The 24,507-nt window shown below is 31.8% G+C and overlaps 1 protein-coding gene across 1 annotated transcript in view; it reads left to right on the plus strand.

Moving 5' to 3' along the window:
- Window positions 1–9,633, plus strand: part of LOC148944898 (uncharacterized) — a 192,450-nt gene extending 182,817 nt beyond the window's left edge. The window contains exons 9-10 of the mRNA XM_089098888.1: window positions 4,819–4,942; window positions 9,630–9,633. Coding sequence (XP_088955014.1) covers window positions 4,819–4,942; window positions 9,630–9,633 — 128 coding nt within the window. The remainder of the gene's footprint in view (window positions 1–4,818; window positions 4,943–9,629) is intronic.
- Window positions 9,634–24,507: the final 14,874 nt, after the last annotated feature.

Below are 24,507 nucleotides of genomic sequence, written 5' to 3' on the forward strand. Positions count from 1 at the left end.
TCACTACAGTTATTGATGGCACCATGACTGATTTTTCACTTGGGCAACATTATGTTGACTGATTTTGAGTTAGGTTCTTTCGGGTTCAGTAAGCGTGTGCGCACACTTACTTAGCCCAAACGAACCTAACTCAAAATCAGTCAACATAATGTTGCCTAAGTGAAAAATCAATTGTGGTGCCATCAATAACTGTAGTGAAAAAAAAACACATCCTAAAAATCAGAGATTGTTCTTAGAAAGTAGAAATACTTCTTACAAAGCAAATGAATTCTTACAGAACAAAAATACATCCTAAGAAATCACGAATTACAAAATATTTATTATGAAACAATAATAATTCTTAAAAAACGAAAATACATCCTAAACACTCAAAAACTATTCTTACAAAATACATATACCTTTTACAAAATAAAAGTAATTCTTACAAAAAAAAATCCTAAAAAATCGGAGATTTTTTTTACAAAATACTTCTAACAAAACAAAAAAAATATTCTTAATCACAAAAATACATCCTAAATATAAAAAAAACATCCAAGACAGTTTGTGATTGTTTGGGATGTATTTTGCTTTGTAAGAATTATCTTTTGTTTTTTAAGAGTTATTTTGTTTTTTTTTGAAAGAAGTATGTTTTGGTTTATAACATGTATTTTGTATTCTTTAAGAAAAGTTTGTAATTGTATATGATGTATTTTTGTTTTTGTAAGAATTATTTTTATTTCGTAAGAAGTATTTTTTGTAAAAAGTATTTTGTACTTTGTAAGATTAATCTCTGACTTTTTAGGATGTATTTTTGTTTTGTATGAATTATTTTATGTTTCGTAATAAGTATTTTGCATTTCTTAAGAAGAATTTGTGATTGTCTAGGATGTATTTATGTTTTGTAAGAATTAATTTTTCCTTTGTAAGACATTTTTTTTGTCAAAAGTATTTTGTAAGAACAGTATTTGATTTCTTAGGATGTATTTTTGTTTTGTAATAATTTTTTGTAAGAAGTATTTTGTATATTGTAAGAACAGTTTGTGATTGTTTAGGATGTATTGTTGTTTTGTAAGAATTAGTTTTTTAAGAAGAATTTTTGTTTTGTAATAAGAATTTGTGATTTATTAGGATTTGCATTCTAAGAAGTACTTTTTTTAGAAGTATTTTATACTTTGTGAGAAGAATCTCTGATTTCTTTTATGTATTTTTGTTTTGTAAGAATTGTTTTTTTGCTTCTTAATAAGTATTTTGTATTTTGTAAGAAGAATTTGTGATTGTCTATAATGTATATTTGTTTTGTAAGATTTATTTTGTGTTGTTTTGTAAGAAGTATTTTTTTTGTAAAAAGTATTTTATATTTTGTAAGACAGATCTCTAATTTATTTGGATATATTTTATTTTTTAAGAATTATTATTTTTTGTAACATCTATTTTGTGTTTTGTAAGAACAGTTTCTGATTGTTTAGATTCTATTTTATTTGGTAAGAATTATTCTTGTTTTGTAAGAAGCATTTTTATTGTAATAAGAATTTGTGATTTCTTAGTATGTATTTTTGTTTTGTAAGAATTAATTTTTTGCTTTGTAAAAAGCAATTTTGTTGTGTAAAAAGTATTTTGTAAAAACATAATATTATTTGTTAGGATATATTTTTATTTTGTAAGATTGTTTTGTCTTGTAACACGTATATTGTATTTTGTAAGAATAGTTTGTGATTGTTTTGGATGTATTTTCGCTTTGTAAGAATTATTTTTTGTTTCGCAATCAGTAGTTTGTAATAAGAATTTTTGGTTTCATAGGATGTATTTTTGTTTTATAAGAAATATTTTTTGCTTTGTAGGAAATATTTTTTGTTTTATAAGGAATATTTTTTTATTTTGTAAGAACAATCTCTGAACATAGTAAGGCATAAAATATTTTTAATGAAATGACGACATGTATCTCTCTGTTCCTTTTCTTACATCTCTGGTTTTTTAATAAACATTCTTAACGTTTGATTTGCTAGCTTACCTAAAATTAGTGGAGACATAACAGATTTATTGAAGTCAACTTTACTAAGACCATGCTAACATTTTCCAAAAACCAAGAAGATTCCCCAAAATTTCCTTCTAATCTTTTCGGGTGATTTTTTCAAAGGCTTGATCAAAGGAGCCTCTGAATAGTCTGTGCAAAATCATATTTATTGAAAGTCAATGTTACCAAGACCATATCAGCATTTTCTAAAAACCAAGAAGATTTTTCAGATTTCTTTTTTAATCTTTTTGGGGGATTGTTTCATGGACTTGCTCAAATGGGCCTCTCAATAGTCTATGCAAAATTTAATTTATTGGGGTCAACTTTGCTAAGACCATACTAACATTTTCCGAAAACCAAGAAGATTTTCCAAAATTTCCCTTTAATCTTTTCGGGTGATTGTTTCACGGACTTGGTCAAATGAACCTCTGGACAGTCTATGCAACATTAGATTTATTGAAGTCAACTTTACTATTACCATACTAATATTTACATTTTTTTAAGTATATTTTATGTCATTTTAAGACATACAAAAAGTTTAAAAAAAAAATTTATGTTAAAAAAAGTGTCAATGAGTAGCCATAGAGTACTACTGAGACAGCCACATAAATGATAATAACAAAAAAAAAATTTTTAATTTCCTGTCCAAAAAATCTAAGTAAAAAAAAGAAAAGTGTTACTACAAACATTATTTTTCTAATAGTAAAAGTAATGAGTAACTAATGTATATCATTCTGATTTCGTATTTCGAAAACATTAAATGTGATTTTTTTGGTGCTAAATATATTTTAAGACATGTAAAAAAAGTTAAAAAAAATAAGCTTCAAAAATAAAATGGGGGAGGGCCCAAAAGTGGGGTGAGGGGCATTGGGGCCCTTGGAGGTTGGAGCATGGATGACTAAGGGATTTTGTATCATTACCTAAAATGTATACGACTTAGTTAGTTTTTACTTTATGCATACTCCAATACTAAACAATATTTTATATTAGCTGCACTCCTCACTTGGTACTTGAGTATTATAACGACCACAGCCGAGAAGAGAAGTTAGGTTGATCGTAGTCGCTTTCCTATACATGAATCAATTGACTTGTGAACGATGAATATATGCTAATCATATTCTGACAAATATATAAAGTGGCGTGGGAGTCAGCATTCCCTCAGATTTACCCTTGGTTGTTAAGCGATTAAAAATTTAACCCTTTACAGGTTTCATTCAATCAAAATAAACCAAATTATTCATATTATTATTAGTTGGGTGTAAAACCCCATCACTAGGTGATTTCTACGGATTGTTCTGGTTTTCTAAGGATTGTTCTGAAAATTTCAACCCTTTGAGCTGATCATATTCTGACAGATTTGGATTTATCCAGATATTCATATCCATCCAAGAATTATGCAAATGAGATACCTTTGGCTACCTGTCTTTATGTATGTCAATAATACAAACTATGGTCTTAGCTCTGTATAGTATAGCATTCAAATGGCCTTAAGGGTCTTACCCCAGGTCTTAGCTTTGTATAGTATAATATTCGAATGGCCTGAAGGGTCTTAACCCCGGATCTTTACCCCTTATACTATTCATAGATTCTAGCACACATAGAAAAAGATCAACTGATCGTTTGAACAGATGTAAAAACTTGCTTTTTGGAATTAAATGAACTGGGTTACGATTTTTCAAAAACAAGATGAAGATAAACTAATTTTTGTAGCTGGATTGTATTTACTGGATTCAGATAAAGTTATCCGATGTATAACATCCTGTTATATAGATTAAATTCGGTCGATTCAGCGCACAAGCCCTGTAGTTGTCTTCCTTTTATTGTTATGAGTTCCGTCTGTTTTTCTTTAGTCAATTCTTATTCAAATTGTTTTCTACCTATCTCTTAATTCTTTAGTCAATTCTTATTCGAATTGTTTTTACCTATCTCTTAATTCTTTAGTCAATTCTTATTCAAATTGTTTTCTACCTATCTCTTAATTCTTTAGTCAATTCTTATTCGAATTGTTTTTACCTATCTCTTAATTCTTTAGTCAATTCTTATTCAAATTGTTTTCTACCTATCTCTTAATTCTTTAGTCAATTCTTATTCGAACTGTTTTTACCTATCTCTATCTAAACTTCTTTTCAACACGTGTTTTACTCCTAGTTTTGCAGAATTAAGTAGTTTTATTATTGGTGATGCGAATTCATCAGGGCTGGATCTAGAGCAAAATCTTGGGGGAGGCCCAATGTGACAAGGATGTCAATGAGCAAAATCTTGCGGAGAGGGGGGATGTGACAAAGGTGCCAATACTTGACCCAATTGACAAATCCATTCTAAAAAAGGGGAAAAAGACAAAAACAGGAAAAGAGGGCGTCAAAAAAATATTGGTGGGAGGGGCGGTCCCCTCACTTCCCCTGGATTCGCCAGTGGCGTTCATAATGTTGATATAAATCCTATATATTTATAGGATCTATAGGATGTTTCTATATATTCTATATATAGGTTATATATGTATATTTCCTTTTTATAGGATATTCCTATGTATTATTGTTGATATATCCTTTATATTTACAGATAACGTGTATTTATATCTCAAAAATATATCTGTATACCTCTATATTTTTTTTTTTCCAGGATAACCATTACAATAAACGTAAAAAAAACATGGCAAATTTCGGTTTAAACTTGTGTAACTACATGAGTTTTTATTGCTGTCTTAGAAAGTATGATTTACTTCCACGCCAGTATTAATAGCAATCCCCGAATTAGCTTAAAAAAAGCTCGTGTTGTTTTTAATATTTGTATTTTTGTGCGTATTTTAATAGTTTCTTCTGTTCTTCTAGCTCACATACGTACTCATACAGGGGAAAAACCGTATAGCTGTAAAATTTGTCAAGCAAGCTTCATCAGTTTTCCCAACGGGTGTTGGCATGAAGTACGAAGCATCGTAATTACAAACAAAATTATGTATTTTTTTCTCATATTTATTTTTTTTTCTCAAGGTCTTTATTTTTTCACTGCTCAAAGTGTAACTACCATGCAGCGGAAAATAACAGTGCCGTGATACAGAAGTATTGTGCCCAGTGGGCCTGTATCTGCCGTGCTCAATGCTAGGGGCATTCAGGGTTTTAACCCTTTAAGGAGTTAGTGCACATATATAACCTTCAAAGAATTTAAAACTAAAACAAACAATGGCCATGAAGAACTCCCAATGACAGAAGAAAAACGCAATAAATATAAATTTGCGAAGTCCTTAATTAATTTATGAATATATTAATATGGTCCATAAATAATCCAGACTGTGTGTCCTATTCAACAAGGGTAAGTCACGACGGTGTGATAGGAGGGCCTTAATGCACATATAAAAGCCTGTACAAACACACCAATCTTATGTCAGCCTATGTGTTATCTACTGAAGTTGATTTCTGGCTTAAGTTGTGATATAACCCACATAGTTTGGCCTTTTGACTAAACTGAAACTTCTGAATTTTCTTAAAAAGAAAAAAAGTCAATGTAATAGGATTTCATTTTCTACTATCAACAGGCTACAGCTAATGACTACTGCTAGCCGGCCTTTAAGACGGTAAATAAGTTTTTTTATTTGGGTGAATTTAGTTGAATATAATGAATAAAGAGAGTAAAAAAAAGGTAAGGTAAAGGCTACGGCACTAGACCCTTAAAGTCCAAACTGGCGGTGCTGATCTCTTTTTCAAGACAAAAAGTCAGGTAGTGTAATGGGAGGTTTGGGGCCAACTATCCTGTGCTTTCCCACACTTTTCTGCTTAACTTGCCCAAATTTCTCCAGGTACCGATCTAGAGGGATAAGCTCTATGTAAGCTCTGGCTGAGCTTACAGAGTCACGCCAGAGACCCCCATCCCAAATCGAATAACCGGCCACACCTGGAATTAAACCCCCAACCTTGGGACAAATAGTTCCAAATCTAACGCGCTAACTGCTCAGCAAGGACGGCTCAAGCTAGTAAAGGGAGTTAAATGGGAGGAAATGAATTTTGGACAAATAAAGTACAGTTTTGTTGAATATTTGTAGTTTCGGACCTGCCGTGGAATAAATGGCCTTTGACGGAAGGCATCCTGCAAAATGACTAGGCCAGCTTGTGTTTGACCAAATAGCTGTAGACTGTTCAAATTTCAACTACTGACATTAACTTGACCTCAATCAATCGATCCTTAAAACCTACTATTTGCATCTACCGTCAAATTGCACCCATTGAAAGTCGTTTCATTAATCCTAAATATTGTAATCAACTACATCGAGATTCTTAATTATTTTAATTGATTGTCCTAGGCTTGTAAACGGGTTGAATCTTTCACTAAATTGTTGAATTCATGAGTTTATTATATTTTGTTACTGAATTATAATTAGTTTATATAATTAATAATTATTATTGTAAGGACTCGCTTTGTTCCTCCAATTTTGTAAGTTGAAAACCAGTGTATGGTTTTGCTTCAAACCAGGTGAGGCCTTTCTACTAAACTAATTAAAAAAACGTTTTCGATAAAATAAGTTTTTCAAAGAAAAGTAAAGAACTCCATTAAATAAAAAATGAAAACTAAAATTGAATAATCTACCAAGCGTGAAACTACCACAAATCAGCATTGATAAATAAATGAAACCCAACACGAACAGAAATTACAATAATCAACCGAGTCAAACTCAAAACGAGCAGAAATTAACATAAGCTGGGCGTAAAACCCCTGTGCCTTCCCAAGGCCAGAACAAAATTTGCACTTTAATGGAAAAAATATAAATTTTTTTACTTTTATAATTTTAATAAATCAAATAATATTAACATTTTGATTACTAAATTTCAGTATATGTATATTAAACTGACCATGCACATTCATTTGTATTTTTTCAGTACAGTGCAAATTTTGTTCTGGCCTTAGGAAGGTAAAGGGGTTTTGCGCCCAACTTATGTTAATTTCTGCTCGTTTTGAGTTTGACTTGGTTAATTGTTGTAATTTCTGTTCGTTTTGGGATTCATTTATTTATCAATGCTGATTAGTGGTAGTTTTACGCTTGTTAGATTATTTGATTATAGTTTTGCTCATTTTTTGTTTAATGGAGTTCTATACTTTTCTTTGAAAAACTTGTTTTGTAGAAAAAGGTTTTTTAAATTAGTTTCTATTAATTTTATATTGACATATAGTCTTTTCAGGGAAAAAGAAAATAATAGTTTAAATTTTTTCGTTTTTTCAGACTTTATAGTTTGGTCTGCTATTTGTATGCCAGAGAAAAATTTTCAGCAATTTTTAACAACATACGCCCTTTTAAAAATCTGGAAACAAATGGTACTGTTTAATTTAGTTTCATAACTTCTCTAGTTGACCTGTAATGGAAAACTTGATACCATTCGCAAAAAAATCTGTTTACTTTCTTTGATAGCTTGGATACACTTACGCTATTTGGATTTGGTTAAATTTTAAGAGCAGAAATAACCCCGAATGTTTGAACATAGTACCCTCAGTCGTTCTTGGGATACTGCTGAGATGCCTTATTGGGAATTAGCATTATCACAGTGCATTTTGATTTAATCTTAAGTCAATATTTAGTTTTTAAACATAAAAAAATTGGATTTGAGGAAGACTAAAATCTATTCTATAAATCATATACAACAACTTTCTATATAAACCTTATATGCCCCCAGGGCATAACTTACAACCCTTGCACTGAGAGCTCTGAGGGGGTTATCATCCTAAAAGACCTAATTTCCAGAACTTTACACTACGTTGAACGAAATGGATATCTCTGAGTTTTGATTGGCTGTGTTTAGGAAAACGGTGGGCGTGAGAGGGACGTTAGTAGCTATCCAATCACTTTCAACTATTAAAAAAGGCACTAGCCCTTTCAAATTCCAATAGAATGAGCCCTTTTGAAGTTTCTACGACAACGCTTTCAATAAAAACTATATGCCCCAAGGGCATAACTTAAAACCCTTTCCCCGAGGGTTGTGGGGGAGTGTCCTCCTCAAAAAGATATTTTCTATCCGGAAATCAACTACGCTGAACAAAATGGCTATATCAAAATTTTGATTGGATGTGTTTGGGGGAATGATGGGCGTGGGGGGGGCCTAGTTGTCCTCCAATCACTTTTGACTATTAAAAAGTTTACTAGCCCTTTGAATTTTCAATTGAATGAGCCGTTTTCGAAGTTTCTACGACAACGCTTTAAAAAAAAAAAAACTTATATGCCCCCAGGGCATAACTTAAAACCCTTGCCCCGAGGGTTGTTGGGGAGTGTCCTCCACAAAAAGAAATTTTCTATCTGGAAATCAACTACGCTGAACAAAATGGCTATCTCAAAATTTTGATTGGACGTATTTGGGGGAATAATGGGCGTGGGGGGGCGTAGTTGCCCTCCAATCACTTTCGACTATTAAAAAGGGCACTAGCCCTTTGAATTTCCAATCGAATGATCCTTTTTTATAAGTTTGTACGACAACCCCTTCTATATGTTTTATACGCCTACTATGTGTTTTAGTTTCAATATCTTGCTTGAAAATTTGAGATTTACTTCGTGACGATTTAATCTATTCAAAAATAACCCCAAAACCTTGTAATTTTAAGATAAGTTCACTGATATGAACAGAGAGGTCAGTAAAGAACATTAAATTGCCGATAGGATTCTTAATCCGAGGAATGTTTATTAGAATAGGTCTTAGCTAAGTAATAAAATCCCGTCAAGATATCCGTCAAATCTCTCTAATACTTTTTCTTGACTCAGTCATCTCACGTTATTGAGCGTTGAGAGTCTATTTTAGGATGATTCAACGTCCTATTGAAGCGCTGAAAAATCACGCTTTTTAAGTGGCTGCACAGCTATAAAATTCATATTTTTGTTTGAACTAAAATTATTGATTGATTGTTGTTAATTTAAGTTGAAGTTAATTAAATTCTTAATTAAAAAACACAATTATTTCCGAAAACCTAGTTAAGGCAGAAAACACTTCTTGATGGGTGATTTGCAATGAAAAGGAGGCTCGTAATGTCCAATAGTTTTCATTAATGATTTCATAAATTTCACATTTTTTCCTAGCCCTGTTTGGCGTACCACCTGTCATTACTGGAACAATTCTAGAAACATCAATGTTTAAGTCACTAGATGTGTTTTTAAAAACGTTAAGAAGAACGTTAAAAACCGTTTTAAAAACGTTATGCATTAAACTTTCTGATCTAACAGAGCGTCACTTGCGCATTACTGAAAGCAACTATATTTCGAGTACTTTGTTTTAAAAATTTTAACATTAACAACGACACATCAAAGAAAAGATATCTCAAGGCTATTAATCGTTTAGAAGTGAATGCTGTTACTTTTTCTATTCCCTTCCTCTTAATTCCTCTAAAAGGCATGAATATTATATGTACTTTAACAAAAAATGATATATGAATTGGAAAGTGGGGTTTCCATTAATCAAAAATCAACAAAAATGACAAAATTAAACAGCATAATAACCAAGATTACTGGATTACATAATAAAAAAAAAGGTTACTAAATAATTAGGTTCATTCTTGGAAATATTAGCAATTTTATTTTTAGATTTGATCAAAGACAACATGTTTAAGAAATATTAAGTTTTTTTAGAATCACAAAGAGTAAATAATAACATTTTTTCATTTATATTTCTCTTTTTAGATAAAGCTCGCAAATTGTCTCCAATCCAGTATGATTCCACTGCTGTTCCAGTTGCAAGATCCATCTATTTTGAGCTCCTTAAAATTTTGCTTGGTTCTTGTTCTTACTTTTATTTTTTGAATTTCGTTTCCTCTTTGGAATTCTGTTCTCTTTATTTTGTGTTGATATTATTTTCCTTGCTATTACTTGATTAGAAGCTATTATTTGTCTAAAGCTTACATCAGCAAGGAAGCTGTTTTTACTGTGCTATTTTTACCCCTTCAGCTCTGTTTTTGATTTTTTTTTTTTTCTGTGTCGCTTGTTTTCCTTTGCCTGCATCTTCTCAATCTCTTATATCTTACTTACTTTTTAACCTTTTTGATAGTATTTGAAGTATATTAAAATCAATTGTCAAAAAATTTTTTAAGAACGTTTTTTCTTCTTACTATTATTAACTTTTTGAATGATCCTAATTGTTGAGTTAGTGCTACTGAATATAGTTTTTTTTCATATTTAGGTTTCTATCCTAAAAATGTTTTTTTTTATCCTAAATATTACATCATATGAGGATTTTTCTTTTCTGTGTAGTTGTTAGATTTTTTATTTATCTTTATTTTCGAGTTATTTTCTCATTTCTTCTTCGTTCAACTTTTTTTTTATCTTTGTTCTTGAATCTCAAGTCAAATTATAATTTTGAACAATATTTTTTTTTCTTAAATCTTTCTTGTTACCAATAATTTGTTGACAAAAACACCTGTCTTGCTTCTAAGTGATACAAGACTGCAAAGAATGTGGTGCAAAGTATTTTGAGGTGGCCCAAAAATTTTTCTTTTTTTTCAATCCTATTTAATTCAAGCCAAACTTAGCTCAGAAAAGTACAAATTAGCAAAATTTCAAAACCATTTGACGGTTCACCGATTTATTACGATAATTAACAAGCTTATATTTAGAACTATTATTTACTGTTATGCATTCTTAAGAGAAATCATGACGCTGGAGTCCATTAAATAATAATTTTATCACAATATATTCCTAAGTAGCATCTATTCTCCTAAGCAGCGCGTGAAAAAGAAAATATTGCTAAAGTTTGGGGGAAATCATGGGGAATGACCTCTAAAGGGGGCAGCAACATACAAATAATGGGTCATAAGCATGCATTCGCCCGAAACCTGGGTTCAGACGTGTGTAGTGTCGGTAAAAAAAAAACACTAACGATATCTAACATTTAGTTTAGATTATGTAGGAAAAAAATAATTTAGCATAACACTGGCATGATTACTATCCCATTAAGTATAAGATCTAAAAAAAAAAGTAAAATGAAAAGGATTGAAAAATGCAGACATCAAGCGCTAGAAGGTGTTTGTAATTTTATTTTTTGGAACTAGGGCTAATTCCCTCCCTTACAAGCTGTCTATTCTCTTTGATGCATCTATTGTTTTATTATTGTTTCACGGTTGATACTTAGTGCTTTTAAATTTCATTTTATGTCTTTACTTTGTTTCTTTTCTCTTTTTGTAAAACTGGAAAATATTTTTGATTAAAGTAATATCAAATAGTCTATTTTAGTCATGAGATTCTCTATTTCATTTTGTTTAAGTAGGACAGTAGATTCCTTTTCAGAAGAAAAGGATAAAAAATTTGCTTAAAATTTGCTGAAGTGGTTTGAGCCTCCATGGGTTGTCGTACCATATTTCATATAATTTCCTAACATCATAATTTTAAATTAGCCTGATTTAATGAATCCTTCTGGCCTTAATTAATGTCAAGTGCTTTGTTTCTTATCGTTTCTTTTCTTTTTCTGTTTCCCGCCTTAAATCATTTTGTTTCAGCAACCATTTTCATTGCTTCTTTGTCTTAATCTTCGGTGTTTTTTTTCATCAATATATATTTTTCATTCCTGTTCTACCTTTCGCTTTGATAATTTTATTCTTCTCCTTAATTTCCCTTTCTCTTCTTTGAACTTCGACTCCCAACCGTAAGGAGTTAGCTTTTCACGCATTTCTTTTTCTGTAAGAGAAAAAAACTTTAGAAGAAATGGCAGCCAAAAGATTTTTTCTTAATAACTGCTATTATCTTCATTATTTCTGCAACTTCTTTACTAATACTACTACTAACAAGTCACTGCGGTACCAAGGCCTCTGAGTACCAAGGCCTCTGAGGCTCTGAGGCTACGCATGGTTCCTTCCTTCCTTTTACAAGCAACAATTTACATTGATTGTTTATTTAAATCTTCAGTTTTTCTTTTCATCAATATATTTTTAATTCCTGTTCTACTTTCTGTTTGATAATTTTATTTTTTGTCTTTATTTCACTTTCTCTTCTTTTGAACTTTGCCTCCCAACCGTAAAGAGTTAACTTTTCACATATTTCTTTTTCTGTAAGAAAACCACTGTATAAAGATAATATAACAGTAAGATTAAGGCTGATGATTTTTGGCGCTTCATTCTTGGTGCGTACAAACAGCTCCTCCCACTTATTCTTTCATTAGCGGGTAAGTATGTATTTTTCAGTCACTGAAAAATGGTGCAAAACTGTATTCGTAATTGCGAAAGCAGAAAGAAACTTGGTGAGCCGGCAAAGGGGTTTGAAACTGTCCCATCTCCCAGGTATGACTTAATTTATATGAAAAATAATTTCTTAGACCACACTGCTTTTCTATTTACGAAAAATTAAGCAAGAAAAACGGGTTTTAATTTTGATAAAGCAGTGAATAAATACAATAAAATAAACACTTAATTAAACAAACACACACCGAATATTTTGGCCCCGCGTCTGGGAGTTTTCTCAACGGGAAAAAAGGGGAGAAAATGAAACAAAAATGTTCTTTTGTAAAACTTAACTTACATCAAAATACAACATACTAAACACATGAAGAGAAATAAAAAAAAAAAAAAATATAAATAAATAAGTAGGAATCAAAACTCACATATTCAATAACACTTCCATGCACTGGCGTATAAACAAAATCGAATGTCTATAATGATACACTCGTCTCCTCACAGTATATAAATGGAAATCTATCAAAATATGAAGAATATATTTATACTTTAACAAAAACAATAAAGGACAGCTAACCCCCGGCCCATAACCCCTAATTATATCTCAAAAGCTCATCAACCAATTTATGAATTATAAATTGAACGGATTCTTTTGGTTGTAAGCCTAGCTGCAGTTCGTTTACATTTCCCAGCATTTAACCCATTCTGACCTTTGTTCGTAAGGTCTGCATTCGTTTCAGAACAATTATTAAAATCAGTACTGGTTGAATATCTTACCTGCTTTTGAATTAAACTATTATAAATTGAATTGATCCTAAATTCTCCTTCGTCTCTATTGATACTAATACCCCCATAGATTATCTTTTTTATTTCTATAATTTCCCTGAAGCTTTGTAAAAGTCCTACAGACGTATCTGCTATTTTTGTTTGATCAAATAAAATATTGTAATGAGGAAAATTATTCTTCAACAGCTGACTCAAACGTTTCTGTTTTTTTATTATGTTTTAGAGAGCAATCTATGGCATTTTTGTGTTGCTGTAGCCTATTTTCTAAAATCTGTTGTGTTCTTCCCACATAAAATTTACCACATAATAATAATGAAATAGCGTTTTCAATTTACCCTAAACCGACTAATAACAACCATTACTTGTCTTTCACATCAAATCATCCGATCCAGGTAAAAAGGGGTGTGGCTATTTCTTTAGTTGATAGGGTATTAAAATTAGCATCACCAGAATACATGAGCAATGAACTAATTTCTATTCAGGATATTTTAGTAGGTAATGGCTATCCGGTAAATATGATTTCTCAAATATTTGAAAAAAGGAAAAAAAAAGTTGATGGAACCAGAAATATTAGAAGAAGATGGGTCAAATCAAGAAAAAAAATAACATAACTTTGCCTTTTATCCCAATATTGTCACAAAATTAAAAAGAAAATTAAAAAACATAATATAAAAACAGCATTTAAATCAGGACAATCTATAAGCTCTTTGCTAAATAATGGGAAAGACAAGGTACCGAGAAATATGCAAGAGAGAGTATACAAATTTCCATGCTTTTGTGGTAAATTTAAATGTGGGAAGAACACAATAGATTTTAGAAAATAGGCTACAGCAACACAAGAATGCCATAGATTGCTCTCTAAAATAGTACAATAAAACACAGGAAACGTTTGAGTCAGCTGTTGCAGAACATGTTTATAATTTTCCTCATCACAGTATTTTATTTGATCAAACAAAATAGTAGATACGTCTGTAGGACTTTTACAAAGCTTCAGAGAAATTAAAGAAATAAAAAAGATAATCTATGTGGGTATTAGTATCAATAGAAATGAAGGGGAATTTAGGATCAATTCAATTTATAATAGTTTAATTAAAAAGCAGGTAAAATATTCAACCAGTACTGATCTTAATAATTGTTCTGAAACGAATGATGACCTTGTGAACAAAGGTCAGAATGGGTTAAATGCTGGGAAAATTAAACGAACTGCAGCTAGGTTTGCAACCAAACGAATTCATTCAGTTTATAATTCATAAATTGGTTGATGAACTTGTGAGATTTAATTAGGGGCTATGGGCCGGGGGTTAGCTGACCTTTATTGTTTTGGTTTAAGTATAAATATATTCTTCATAAATTGATAGATTTCCATTTATATACTGTGAGGAGACGAGTATATCATTATAGACATCAGGCACGTACGCAGGAATTTGTTTCGGGGGTGGGCCCAATTTGTTTCGGGGGGGGGGGGCAAATCGTTCAAACCCATTATTCTGTGAAAAAAATTAGAAAATTATGGGAAAATGAAAAAAATCGCGAGATTTACGTCCCTGATAGACATTCGATTTTGTTTATACGCCAGTGCATGGAAGTGTTATTTAATATGTGAGTTTTGATTCCTACTTATTTATTTATATTTCTTTTCTTTTGTTTTCTCTTTCTCTGCATGTGTTCAGTATGTTGTATTTTGATGTGAGTTAAGTTTTACAAAAGAACATTTTTGTTTCATTTTCTCCCTTTTTTTCCGTTGAGAAAAACTCCCAGACGCGGGGCCGAAATATTTGGTGTGTGTTTGTTTAATTAAGTGTTTATTTTGTTGTAGTTATTCAAGTCTTTATCAAAATTAAAACCCATTTTTCTTGCTTAATTTTTCGTAAATGAAAGAGCAGTGTGATCTAAGAAATTATTTACGTCTAGTATAAGGATGGCCAAAGGCCAATTCAATTTTATTATTTTTGAATTAAAAACATGCCAATATAATAACACAACAAAAGTTTTTAGAAAAGTGTAAAATAAATAAAATAATTCCAAAATCGTTCTGTTTTAAGTATCCTTAAATACATATAATGAGGATAAGCACACGAGAAAGGTAAATTTACTAAACTTAAACCATGTGCTGATCACAAGAGATCACAAGTTGTAAAAGAAATAGATTTTTTAAAACATAGCCTTTGTGATTTTCTTAAAACGAATGATTTCCAACAAATTAGATCAATCTTCAAAAATTCTTTTAAATATTTTCTAATACTATCTAGGGAAAGATTAAACCAAAAATTTTTGCAATTGAAAAGGGAACAAGAAAAACAAAAACTATCAATGTATAAGCCTAATCATTTCCCCGGCCCTGGGGTGATTAATTTTAGCAAAAAGGAGTTAACCAAAGAACAAAAGGGAATCCTTGAAAGAGGTATAAAATTCGGACTAAATCCTAAAAATGTTCCGATAGAGGAAATTATTTCAAATATTGAGACAGGGGTTCATAAGTTTCCAAAAGATATAAATAATGACTTAAGACTAGGGGTCGTGAATATTTTAACAAATTTTGGTAGTTATTAAGAAAGACTTAAGAACAAAGATATAAAATTTTTAAAAAGACTTAAAAAAGATGATTCTCTTATAATAACGAAAGTGAATAAGAGCAATACGGTAGCAATCCTAGAAAAAGATGGTTATGATAGTAAAATAGAAACAATTCTAAAGGAAACTGCAACATATAAAAAACTTAACTCAGACCCAACTGAATTGTATGTTACAAAATTAAGAAAGGACTTAGAAGACCTTAAAACAAATGGAAGTATCACACCACAGATGTATTACAAGTTCTTTCCGATGGGATCAGTCAGCCCAAGAATATATGGTTTGCCAAAAATACATAAAATAGGTATCCCTTTAAGACCTATAGTTTCAACAACTAGTTCACCGACGGTAAAAATCGAGAAATTGGTAGCAATGACACTTAAACCTTTATTATATCTCCAAGATTCGTATATAAAAACTCGGAATTCTTAAAAGATAAACTTATACGTGTAGAAATATCAGAAAATCTATATTGTTTAGTTTTGATATAAAATCAATGTATACGTATATTCCTTTTGATAAATCCTTTAGTATTTTATCCGAAAAACTTGAGAAACATAAAAATGAGATAGAAGGAGTATCTTGGGGAATCGAAATGGAAACTATATTAAATTTAGTTAAAATAATTAGCAGGTATAATAATAATTTCACGTTTAGAGATAATTTTTATCATCAAATTAGGGGATTGGCATTGGGAAGACCTTTAAGTCCGTTGTTAGCAAATATTTATGTAGAATATATAGAAACTATAGCTATAGAAACATATTTTAAAAACCTAAATATTGGGGTGGATATATGGATGATATTTTAGTTATTTGGAATTATGGGGAATCACAAATTGAAGTTTTCTTTTGAACATTTGAATAATTATGGAGGGGAATTAATTTTTACAATTGAAAAAGAAACTGAGAATATGTTACCGTTTCTCGATATTTTGATCCATAGATATAATAACTAACTAGCGTTTTCAATTTACCGTAAACCGACTAATAACAACCGTTACTTGTCTTTCGCATCAAATCATCCGATCCAGCTAAAAAGGGGTGTGGTTATTTCATTAGTTGATAGGGTATTAAAATTAGCATCACCAGAATACATGAGCAATGTACTCAATTTTATTAAGGATATTCTAGTAGGTAATGCCTATCCGGAAAATATGATTTCTCAAATAATTGAAAAAAGTAAAAAAAAATTGAATGAACCAGAAATATTAGAAGAAGATGGGTCAAATCAAGAAATAAATTACATAACTTTGTCTTTTATCCCAATATTGTCACAAAAATTAAGAACAGAATTAAAAAAAAAACATAATATAAAAACAGTATTTAAAGGACAAACTATAATATATTACGGTAATTACTTGGCTAATAAAACAAAACTGTCTTCCTACTTTCCCCTAGGATAAAACAGTATAACCAATCCGATAATCCAAAAATCAAGTCCGAAATAGAGAAAAATCAACACCAATAAGTATACGTCAATGTTCCGAAACCAAGCTATAGCACCTTAAATCTACAACAATTTGATATTCCCCAGGTGATCACCACATATCAGGGCTCATTTGATGAAAACTCATTGCCTATATTGGTTTCGGCGCTTAAATTTCATTACCCAGGCAAAATGAGTGCGCCATGCCATAATATGGCATACCCCTATGTAGTGACACCTATGGAATAACTATAAACAAAATACCCCAAAAATATAAAAATATACCCCAAAAAAATTTAATCCGAGCTTCCTTAACCAACCTTCATTTAACACTGAAAGCCAAACCTTCAGCCAATTTAACTCCAAATATTTACATAACATTAACCATCCCCCGGAACCTTTTCACTTTCACTCAAATTCTAAGAATTAAATTCCAAATATAATACGTTATTCTTTACCTGCATGTGTCGCAACCAGCCCCAAACTCCAAAAATATACCGGGAAGCGAAAACATATTCCTCCGACAGGTTACCGCAAAATATCATTCAAAATATCTTGAGAACTTTTATTATACTTATGTAAAAGTTGATTATACTGAAAACAAAGCTTTTTAAATTGCCAAGCACGTTTATTGGCGGAAAAACCTCTTACGAATAGCTTATTGCTAAGTACTTTACATCTATTTTTAAAATCGATTTAATTAGTACAAATTCTTGCATATCTAAATAGTTGGGAAAAATACGATGAATATGTTATATTCGAATGTATATTACTTTTAGGAAATGGAAAATTAACTATTTCAAAATTAAAATCGTCTGTTTTACTATATATTTTAAAAAATAGTGTATTATTAGGTGCAACATTAATATCTAAATCTAGAAAATTCTCATAATTGCCATTCCCATTACTGGATTCCAGCTTTAACTCTGGTGGATATATTTTAATTGAAATCTCTAAGCAATCTGAACAATTTATCACCAGAAGGTCATCTAAATATCTTTTATTATTTGAAAGCAAATATTTTATGTTACTTGGATTCTCTTTATCCATGATATAATCATATTCTAAATAGCTTAAAAACAGGTCCGCTATAAATGGACTGGCACTACCCCCCAAAGGAATTCCAACACTTTGATTATATAGATTACCATTACATTTTATAAAAGTATTAAATAGAACAAATTCTAGTAGATTATAAATCATATCTAAGCTATAACATCTTGAACTAGTGGTACTGTTAAAATAATTGGTGCATCTCGCCTTCTTATTATACGCATCAATTTTTAAAAAAAAGGCAAATTAAACAAAAGAAATGCTTTCTTAATAATCTTTTTTAAATTTATAAATACTAAAGTAATTGGTAAATTTGTATATAATGTATTGAAATCAAACGAGTCCACTCGTTTGGCTGAAACGAAAGCCAGATAATCTATTACTTGCAGCGAATTATTAACAATCCAATATGGATTAAACTTAGAAAGTTTTTTAATTCCCGAGCAATATGACTTAAATTTATTTTTTATTTCTCCTAAAATACACGACAGGTCAGTCGCCGCAACTCTGGTCGGGCATCTTGCTGCACCCGCAATAAAGCGTGATTTCGGGGGATTTTTATGAAATTTTGCCGTCCAATATAAAAGTGGAAAATTTTTATCATTATCATTAATATTAAAATTAAATTTCGTAAAAAGTTCAATTTATAATTCATAAATAGATTTATGAACTTTTTAGACTTAAATAGGGGTTATGGGCCGGGGGTTAGCTGATCTTTTTTGCTTGGTTTAAGTATAAAAAAATCTTCATTTTTTGATAGATTTTCAATTATATACTGTGAGGAGACGAGGGTATCATTATAGAAATTCGATTTTGTTTATACGCCAACGCATGGAAGTGTTATTTAATATGTAAGTTTTGATTCCTACTTATTTATTTATATGTAGGTGGAGGGGTTTGCATACTAGGATAACAACAGCTGAACAAGATCACAGCCAATCAGAGGGCTAGAATCCGACGAGTACGAGATTACACACCTCTTTCTAGACCAATCAGAGAGCTAGAAATACTAACGGGAGTGACACAACTAATATAAGGAAGGATTGTCAGTATAGTTGATATTAGTGTGAGAATAGAATTCAAGGAGTGAGAACAGTTTGACAATACTCATTTATTTATTTGGCAAGATATATATTTGCAATAATGAGTTGAATGTTTACACTATTAGAAGTCGATAGTGTAGCTGGTTGCAGTAGCAGTAATAATACAAGAGCACCAAACATTGCGGTAAAAATCACAAGAGGATGTCGACTTTGTCTCGAGTGGGAAGAAGTATATGTAAGATACATGATATCTTTGAGTAAATTTAAATGGGAGGACCAATTATGCTTCGCTGCGAAAGTCGATATAGTACATATACATAGACTTCAAAGTGCTTTAAATGCAATAGTGAAGTATATAAAGGACAATAAGTTATATCGGTAATTGTATTTGTGTAATATATTATTGATGTAATTATGCTCACACGCAATAAAATTGTTTCGAAATCAAAAAAGTTCCATTTCTTTTTGTTAGATTTTTTTAGGTAGGTTATCGAATATTCTTGAAATAGAAAGAATCGTGGTTAATCTAGAGTCAGCAGTGAGAGTGTTAGGATTGAAAAAAGAATGAATTTGAGAAAGAGAGAATTAAGTCGAATCTTGTGATTATGAAAAAATGTTTTATTCTAGATGACGGTTTTCTCGAGTTATCTCTTCAGCGGAAGATATTTTCTCAGGGAACACTTGGCAATACAATGGGGAATGATTCTCCACCGTTGGACTATTGCATGAAGCTTTTACGACGTGACTCAAATGCTTTTACTCAATTTATTGACATATTAATTGAAACAAAGCAGAACAGTATAGTGGATATGCTTTTGAACACATTGCCATAGATTCTATGTAGATGACTCTCTCTCTGTAAAACCGGTTATGTAACGTCAAAGAGTTACTCCTCTCTCTCTCCCCTCTGAATTTATCGAACGTGGATCAGTTTCTTTTTAGCTGTGAGAAAGTTGACATCAGAAACCAAAAAATGTTCTATATATGTCCACTATGTATGTATACTCTTGGCAGTTGGTCATCATGTGAGAATTGTACAATTATTGATGAGTATACTGAAAAGTGCAAATTGTGCAATCCATGTAAATTACGTAGAGGATATACAGTACAAATTAAAGGCTGTAAATCATGTCTTGAAGATATTTGTGGCTCTCACCCTAGAGGACAGCTATGCGCCAATTGTCACTATGGCAAGAGTGATCAGTGAGAGAATACTTTTCCTGGTATGATTGAAAACAACCCTAAACGAGATTTTAGTTTGTTTCTACCAGATTGGTATCGTCATAGTTTTAAATTATTTTGGGAGGAATTATTCCACCTACGATTCAACTGTTGGTAACAAAACAATTTGGTTTCTACGCCATCGTTGTAACGAGACTGCCTATTATGACTATAAACCTAGTGATTTTTATTTGGCTCTTACAGAATGTGTTTCACCATTTGAAAAAACTGTATTTGATATTGCTTCAAATAGGCAAAATGAAACACATGAATTTAACAATATGAATGCAAATAGTATCATTAACAATAAACAGACATATGATAAGAGTGAATTTACACTGTATTGTAGAAAATGGGAACCTGACTTTGCAGCCAATCAAGATCAATATACATTGATTCAAATGATATACCAGCATTAGTGGTTCTCGACAGTTGCCTAAACAAATTCACATACATTTCTAAGGCACATTATCGGTTGGGGCAAAAAATCAATGTGACGCGCGCCAGAGGACATATTGACTTCCATAATGCTGTCTTGAAGACATCTGCCAGCGCATTCACTTAAGAATTGTCATTATGAACGGCCGCGATATCTAACGACATGTTATGTAAATGTCTGAAAACCATGAATTTTAGTTTGCAGACCCTGCACTTTCATCTAATTTTGATGAGCAGTTTTTCTACAGATTTCAATACAGTGGTTTATGTGTGGAGAGTAGAATGTCGAGGGTAGGCCGAGATGATCAAAAATTCAATAGTCTTCATTGTTTTAAACATGCACAGCCAATGACCGGTATTCACAGTCGGCGGACTGCTATTAAAAATGATTAGAGTATTGTTTGCACTTTGAATTTTTCCAAATATCATACGTTATTCTTTACCTGCATGTGACGCAACCAACCCTAAACTCCAAAAATATACCGGGAAGCGAAAACATATTCCTCCGACAGGTTACCACAAAATCCAATGGTAGACAATAGGATCTGTGTTTGGACACGTAGGGGTCCATATTAAATACATTGATGATTTTGCTGGTGTTCATGGTGCAAGGTCTAGTCCAACACTGCCTTCGGGAGTGATTTCCCAATAGGTTTCAAATTGATTTAATGAGATTAGTGCGATATTCTCAGGTAATGGGTCGACAAAATGTACACTCTAAACGCACACTCCCCGTTCGTACTATACTCATATCTTAAGTGCCAGACAAGTCTAGTACCATGATACCATGTGTTTTAGCGAACATTTCTTCAGTTCTAACATTTTCAAATAGTTGCGAATCATGATCTAGGATTTTCATTGTCAACTTATACAATGTCCTATAGGATTTATCGAAAGATAGTTTGTAGAGTGGGATTCCATTTACATTGTAGACAAGAGATGAAAGCCCAAACGTCTCAAATTTATATGGGAAGCCAGTCCACGAACCTATTGCGCTAACGCTTTTTACAAGTGCCAATGCTAATTTTGATGGAATTTCGCCATTATTAAAGGATGAGTCGGTGAAGGTGCGCGAGCCTGTGGCAATATGACTTTGATTGGTGGTTGTATGAGGAACAAGTAGTTTAATATTATTTCCACTGGCTCTCAGTTTTTCCACTGCTGAAGCAACAGAACTCATAACCTGCAGCTTTCGTATATGTAACATTGTTGAAATGAAAGAGAGGGTTGCATCACGATTGACAGAAAGCTTATTGCGTGAGACGAATTTAAATGAAGCAAGCTTCAATTCCATACCCACCTTACTATTGGGCGATAGCTATTGAAGCATATTAAGTATTTCACAATGTTTGTTTCCGACAACATGTTATTCAGTGGCTATAGCATTTTTAAGTGCATCTTTACTGTTAGTTCCAGTAATATACTCATATCCATTGTAGGTGCCTTTTAATTCCTTGTATAACTTGGGTGTCATTAACATGAACTACATATAGCTTGTATGATTTGATAGATTGTTGCTTGTGTTCACCAAAGTTCCATTTATGTAGACACTGATTTGACGAAATATATTATGTAATATACAATTTTCATAGGGTATTCTATCAGCACGAACTGGAATTCCATTGTCGGATTTCTTGACTATCATATGTAAATCTATAAATGTCGAAGACATGTCCATAAAGTAGTCTTCATTGGAATAAATTTGAAAGTGGATATTATCGGAGAGCGGTTGTTGTAGAATTAAATTGTTCATAGTATCCATGTTTTACAGTCACATCAACATTTTCTGCATTGAATAGATTTAAAAATGAAGTGATTGAAAGATGAGAATCTTTATGCGGTAGATGTGCCATTGTTCAGTCTATGAAAAGAAATCCAGTTTAGATCTAACAATTCTCTTCCTGGAGCTTCTTCTTCTGTTTACTGTATGTGTCGTCTTTTTCCTTCTTTTCTTTGACAGGGGTGATGTCTTTCGTTTCTGACCTTAGTAGAGACTGATGAGTGGTTCACTATTTTTCAACCTTTTTAAACCTTTTCCATTGTGTTGAGATTTCAATTGCTCTCCAAGGGTTCGCGCACTGGACCTAGGATTGTCCGAAGCACTTTTTTTAAAATCGTTGCCACTGCTCCAATCGTATAGTGTAGAGGATGCAAAATCTGTCGCAGCCGGTACAATATATATTTTTAGCCAGAGGTAGTGCAGAGCGAAACAGCTTAGCAAACCAACTGGCAAGACCATAGCCAGACATTGATGAACGACCTTTGTAATTGTCCATTCTATTGCCCAGTTATCTTGGGCTAAGAGTATTAACATAGCAGCCAATATTAGGACAAATGAATACCACTTTTCTATTAGACATCTTGTTTTTTTAACACCGACAACGATGGGTCGAAAATGGCATGTAATCACAGCCAAACCTTTTGATATTGCTAGAGGATCACCTAATTCAGTTCTTAGTGTTAACTGACAGAGTTCCAAATAGGAAGTTTTTACGGGGATATACTTAAGATGCTTTATATTATAATGATGAATATGATATTGATTGGTTTTTCGTTCAAGAACTCGTAGGAGGGTGACATTGCTATTGCCAACTCTGGATGTTTCAACAAATGAAGCATAAGGAAATATAACATTTGTGTTTCCGGCACTTTTACCATTGATTATATTAAGTTTAAAGCCAAGGACATCTTTTAGATTATCATTGAGAATAACCTTTTAACTGACAATGGGTGAAATAATGTAGATCTTGCCTTCTTCCTTTGAATAGTTGAAATTAAAGGCTCCTTTTTTACGAGTGTAAATTCTTTTATTGATAGGTCAACACAAATCATTCATGTAGGTCAGTTCCGTGTCTGATAATTCAATATACGAACTATCAAACCAATTTATCTTTGGAACTTTGTTTTGCTTTCCGAAGAGCGGCGGCTAAACACAGAGTTTAGCTCTTATATCATATTTGCTATCTTTTCTCAGTATATCATAGGTATTTTTGAGAATACAGTGGACAAGAGCCACTTCATATGCACCGTCGAATTTGATAGTGGGAGACAGTTTCGTCCAAAAATCATTTGTTTTGTTCAAATCATTGTAGAGAAGGTCTGAGACATTGGACATGAATGTCACATAGTAATCATTGGGCCTTGTTAATGTCTTCAACTGCAACCCAAGAATCAAAATAAGAATTGTATCCTAGCTAACGAACAAGCAACTGTTTCTTGTCCCTGCGAGTACGGCTCTTTAATTTTTTTTCAATTTGAAAAATTTCACTACAGTTTCTAACTTTTTGTAGATCATATTCATAAAAACCGCCGAAGATCTCTTCATCTTTGGTGTGTCTCAGACGATATGACGTGGGTTCGGTGTCTAGGATTTTGGACATTTTAAAAAGTTCAATGGACCATAAATAATTCCCGTTTTCAAAAATATTGTTGGTTCTATTAATTCGAACAGTATCGCCAACATTGAATTTTTTCTTCATAATTGTTTTTCACTGGAATATTGTTTAATAAAAGTGTCAAATATATTTTCACTGCAATGAACTTCCTGAGGGCTAACACTGGACAGAGATCGATGATGTCGTTGGTTATATATTTGCATGATTTTATCGAAATCATGAATAAAAGTAGCAGTATTTTTCAGTGTACAATATCTCGAAATTAATAGACGAAGCTTTCTTATCAATCGTTCAGCCAATGCAGCCTTTGTCAGACTGGGACTATGATAGAGCTATGTATTATATTTCAATAGAACCTTTTGCACATGTGGATTAACAGATTCGCTAACGTGACCACTTTGAATATTTCTATATTTATCTTGTTCAATGATACCTTTTAAGGCATGAGTAATCTCAATACCTCCTT

Source organism: Artemia sp. Qi Xiang Cuo, chromosome 13, assembly GCF_049724085.1.
Source record: "Artemia sp. Qi Xiang Cuo chromosome 13, ASM4972408v1, whole genome shotgun sequence".
Classification (NCBI taxonomy): Eukaryota; Metazoa; Arthropoda; class Branchiopoda; order Anostraca; family Artemiidae; genus Artemia; species Artemia sp. Qi Xiang Cuo.